General features: G+C 43.0%; 1 protein-coding gene across 3 annotated transcripts in view; it reads left to right on the forward strand.

Annotated features, from left to right (window-relative positions):
- COQ10B (coenzyme Q10B) overlaps positions 1–5,121 on the forward strand; it is a 21,676-nt gene that overhangs the window by 9,061 nt on the left and 7,494 nt on the right. For all 3 annotated transcript variants that reach the window (XM_017538766.2, XM_017538768.2, XM_017538767.2), the window contains one exon: positions 651–843. In XM_017538766.2, the coding sequence (XP_017394255.1) occupies positions 651–843 (193 nt within the window). The remainder of the gene's footprint in view (positions 1–650; positions 844–5,121) is intronic.

Below are 5,121 nucleotides of genomic sequence, written 5' to 3' on the forward strand. Positions count from 1 at the left end.
AAAAAAATAGTGATTTAGTCTGCTTTAGTTTGTGTGTGTGTGTGTGTGTGTGTGTGTGTGTGAGAGAGAGAGAGAGAGAGAGAGGGAGGGAGGGAGGGAAGGAGGGAGAGAATACAGGGTCTCACTCTGTAGCTCAGGCTGGAGTGCAGTGGCATGATCTCGGCTCGCTGCAACCTCCGTCTCCTGGGTTGAAGCAAATCTCATGTCTCAGCCTCTGAGTAGCTGGAATTGCAGGTATGTGCCACTACACCTGGCTAATTTTTGTATCTTTAGTAGAGATGAGGTTTCACCATGTCAGCCAGGCTGGCCTCAAACTCCTGACCTCAGGTGATCTGCCTGCCTCAGCTTCCCCAGCCACTGTGCCTGACCATACTCTCAATTTTTAAATTCTGGCTAGTAAAATTTTAAAAACTACCTCTTTAGATCAGTTTTAACCTGTGAGATACCAAATTATGATCTCTGCCATATATGTTTATTTAGAGACCTTTTATTTTCTGTGTTGCTTTGAAGTCATTGATTCCAGAATGTGGTTCAACATAAGTATTGAGATTTGTTTATCATACACAGTAAATTTTATTCATATTCACTTTAAAGTATGCATATACCATATAACTAAATGGAGTTAACACCTCTTTCTTTTTTTTTTTAAGATATTCAATGCAGGAAATGTATGATGTGGTATCGGGTATGGAGGATTACAAGCATTTCGTTCCTTGGTGCAAAAAATCAGATGTTTTATTAAAGAGATCTGGATATTGTAAAACACGATTAGAAATTGGATTTCCACCTGTATTGGAGCGATATACATCAGTAGTAACCTTGGTGAAGCCTCATTTAGTAAAGGTAATAGTTTTGTTTTTTGTTGTTTTTAAATATTCCTCCAAATATTAACTCTGTCAAATGGGTTAAAATGTAGTGGCCTAAAAAAAATTGTTTAAGCTAATAGGAAGAGGGGAAAAAAATTATTTATTATGTCTCCTCTTTACTTTTTTTTTTGAAACAGAGTTTCACTCTTGTTACTCAGGCTGGAGTGCAATGACGCAATCTCGGTTCACCGCAACCTCCGCCTCCTGGGTTCAGGCAATTCTCCTGCCTCAACCTCCTGAGTAGCTGGGATTACAGGCACGCGCCACCATGCCCAGCTAATGTTTTGTATTTTTAGTAGAGACGGGGTTTCACCATATTGACCAGGATGGTCTTGATCTCTTGACCTCGTGATCCACCCGCCTTGGCCTCCCAAAGTGCTGGGACTACAGGCTTGAGCCACTGTGCCTGGCCCCTCTGTTACTTTATACAATATTAGCATTATTCTTTCCAAATAGAAGTTAGAATATAATATGGAAATGGAAAACTTTTCCCCTTTTTTTAACCTCTTCTGTTGAAGGCTACTGACCCACAGGACAGTTCAGTTGGGCCACCTACGTGGGAAATGTTTTAATTTAATTTTTGCCCTGTTTTAAAATATGAATTAAATACTTTAGCATTGGGGGAAGAATACATTTGTTGTTTACTAAATATATATTTTTTAAAATTAAGGAATGGTGGGGAGGAGGGAGGGGAAAAAAAAGTGAGAGGATAAAGAAAGGTAGAAAAGATATAGGCCAGGCACAGTGGCTCATGCCTGTAATCCCAGCACTTTGGGAGGCCAAGGTGGACAGATCATGAAGTCAGGAATTCAAGACCAGCCTGACCAACGTGGTGAAACTCCAACTCTACTAAAAATACAAAAATTAGCCAGGCGTGGTGGCGCATGCCTGTTATCCTAGCCGCTCTGTAGGCTGAGGCAGGAGAATTGCTTGAACCCGGGAGGCAGAGGTTGCAGTGAGCTGAGATCATGATCATGCCACTGTACTCTAGCCTGGGCGACAGAGTGAGACTCCGTCTCAAAAAAAAAAAAAAGATATGTCAGGAGGCTGAGATGAGAACCCAAGAAGTTGAGGCTGAAGAGAGCTGTGATTTTGCCACTGCACTTCAGCCTGGGCAACAGAGTGAGACCCTGTGTCAAAAAAAATAAAAATTAAAAGAAAAGATATAAAAATATTGTCAGGGTGCAGTGGCTCACACCTGTAATCTCAGCAATTTGGGAGACCGAGGTGGGTGGATCACCTGAGGTCAGGAGTTTGAGATCAGCCTGGCCAACATAGTGAAACCCCATCTCTACTAAAACTCAAAGAAATTAGCCATGTGTGGCAGCAGGTACCTGCAATTTCAGCTGTTTAGGAGGCTGAGGCAGGAGAATCACTTGAACCCAGGAGGCAGAGGTTGCAGTGAGCCAAGATCACACCACTGCACTCCAGTCTGGGTGACAAGAATGAAATGCCATCTCAAAAAAAACCAATTGGCTGGGCTTGGTGGCTCATACCTGTAATCCCAGCACTTTGGGAGGCCGAGGTGGGTGGATCACAAGGTCAGGAGTTCAAGACCAGCCTGGCCGACATGGTGAACTCCTGTCCCTAATAAAAATACAAAAATTAGCCGGGCATGGTGGCAGGTGTCTGGAATCTCAGCTGCTTGGGAAACTGAGAGGCAGAGGCAGAGAATTGCTTGAACCCAGGAGGTGGCGGTTGTGGTGAGCCAAGATTTTGCTACTGCATTCCAGCCTGGGCATCAGAGTGAGACTCTGTCTCAAAAAATATACGTGTATAAATATTGTTGAGGTTATCCTGCCAAGTACTGGGTGCTGAAATGCCAAGTACTCTTACATTATGTTAATCATCTTATGCTTGTCAGAGGAGGATATATGTGTAGAAAAGGGTACCAACCTTAAAAACGAAAAGGCAGAATTCCACAGAATAATGCGTATTTATTTTACATTCCTATTTTGGAGTGGCCAAAGATCTTTAAAGCTGAGTTACTTTGCCCACAGGATTTAATGATGATATCATCTCTTGTTAACCGGCCAGAGCTAAATACCTTAGTCAGCTCTGTGTTAGGCATTGAAGGGGGTGCACCTCTCAGAGTGCTCTTTCTGGTGCAGCTAGAAAGAGAAGGAGAACACTGTCACTGTCCAGTGAGGCTAAGACCCTAGAGTCTGCCCTCTTCTTAGCCTCAAAACTTGAATTCCACTTAAAATGCTGTGGACTAGGATTTTGCTGTTATTACAAATGTTTTCATCTGCTTGCCTCATTGTTTTAGAGTTTTTAAACTACTGTCTCTCATAATAGCCAACATTTATTGAGCCCTTTTACAGCTTTACTTGAATTACTCAAGTTTTCACAACAGCCCTTTGAGGTTCAAGGGTTATTTATTTTAGAGTTGAGCTATCTGAGGGTTAGAAGAGATAGAGAACTTGCTCAAGGTTACAGAGCCAAGACTCCAGGTTTCTGACACCAGTGAATATATCTATAATCTTAATTTTTTTTCTATTTCCTGAGCTCAGTTTACCATTCAGTCTCTTAGAACTTAAATCTTAATATATTATGCTGCTTCTAACTAAAAGAACTCTAAATAAATCTCATTTCTTCCTCGGTCTCTACCTTTCTTCCCTCCTCTGGTTTGTTTTTTGTTCGTTTGTTTTTGTTTTGAGACAGAGTCTTGCTCTGTTGCCCAGGCTGGAGTGCAGCCGTGCAATCTCAGCTCACTACAACTTCCGCCTCCCAGGTTCAAGTGATTCTCCTACCTCAGCCTCCCAAGTAGCTGGGATTACTGGCTTGCATCACCATGCCTGGCTGATTTTTGTATTTTTAGTAGAGATGGGGTTTCTCCATATTGGCCAGGCTGGTCTTGAACTCCTGACCTCAGGTGATCTGTCTGGCTTGGCCTCCCAAAGTGCTAGGATTACAGGTGTGAACCACTACACCCATCCTGTCTCCCTTGCCTTCTTAAAACCTACAGGGTAAACTAGGTGTGGTAGCATGCATCTGTAATCCCAGCTACTCAGGAGGCTGAAGCAGAAGGATTGCTTGAGCCCAGGAGTTTGAGGTTGTAATATACAATGACTATGCCTGTGAACAGCTACTGCATTCCAGCCTGGGCAACATAGCCAGTAAGACTTCATCTCTGAAAAACAAACAGGCTGGGTGCGGTGGCTCACGCCTGTAATCCCAGCACTTTGGGAGGCCAAGACAGGTGGATCACCTGATGTCAGAAGTTCCAAGACCAGCCTGGTCAACATGATGAAAGCCCATCTCTACTAAAAATTTAAAAATTAGGCTGGTATGGTGGTGCATACCTGTAATCCCAGCTACTCAGGAGGCTGAGACAGGAGAATCGCTTGTTGCCCAGGCTGGAGTGCAATGGTGTCTGGGCTAGGTTCTGGATTTTATTTATTTATTTATTTATTTATTATTATTATTATTGAGGTGGAGTTTCCATCTTACTGCCTAGGCTGGAGTGCAATAGCGTGATTTCAGCTCTCTGCAACCTCTGCTTCCGGGTTCAAGAGATTCTCTTGCCTCAGCCTCCCAAGTAGTTGAGATTACAGGCATGCGCCACCACGTCTGGGTAATTTTTTTGTATTTAGTAGAGAAGGGGTTTCTCTATGTTGGTCAGACTGGTCTTGACCTCCTGACTTCAGGTGATCCACCTACCTTGGCCTCCCAAAGTGTTGGGATTACAGGCATGAGCCACCGTGCCTGGCCAGGTTCTGAATTTTAATATCCAATAGACAATACAGTAAATATTATTATTTACCCAGTACTATAAAAATTATTATAAGAGAAGAACAGAAGCCATGTGACATTTTCTGTGAATTATTAGCTGACCAAAACGTGCCTGTCACTTAATATGTCAGTAATTCTAGTCTTACACAAATTTTTAATGGCCAGAAGCCCTTGAATATTTTTAGAGAGGCAGCAGTTCAGTGAATCTTACTGCCTGGTTCATGATATAAACATTTTATATGGATTAGTTTATATAATGGTCTATGTCAGCTCACCCAGAACAGCCTGTAGTAGGTCATCATCATGACAGCTTCTACTGTTCAGTATCTCTGCTCTTAGAAGTGAGGTCTTTGGCAATACTGTTCCTGTCAAAACATAACATTAAAAATCCATGCATCCGGGCCGGGCGCGGTGGCTCAAGCCTGTAATCCCAGCACTTTGGGAGGCCGAGGCGGGTGGATCACGAGGTCAAGAGATCGAGACCATCCTGGTCAACATGGTGAAACCCCGTCTCTACTAA

The sequence above is a fragment of the Cebus imitator genome, unplaced genomic scaffold, assembly GCF_001604975.1.
Source record: "Cebus imitator isolate Cc_AM_T3 unplaced genomic scaffold, Cebus_imitator-1.0 Scaffold113, whole genome shotgun sequence".
Classification (NCBI taxonomy): Eukaryota; Metazoa; Chordata; class Mammalia; order Primates; family Cebidae; genus Cebus; species Cebus imitator.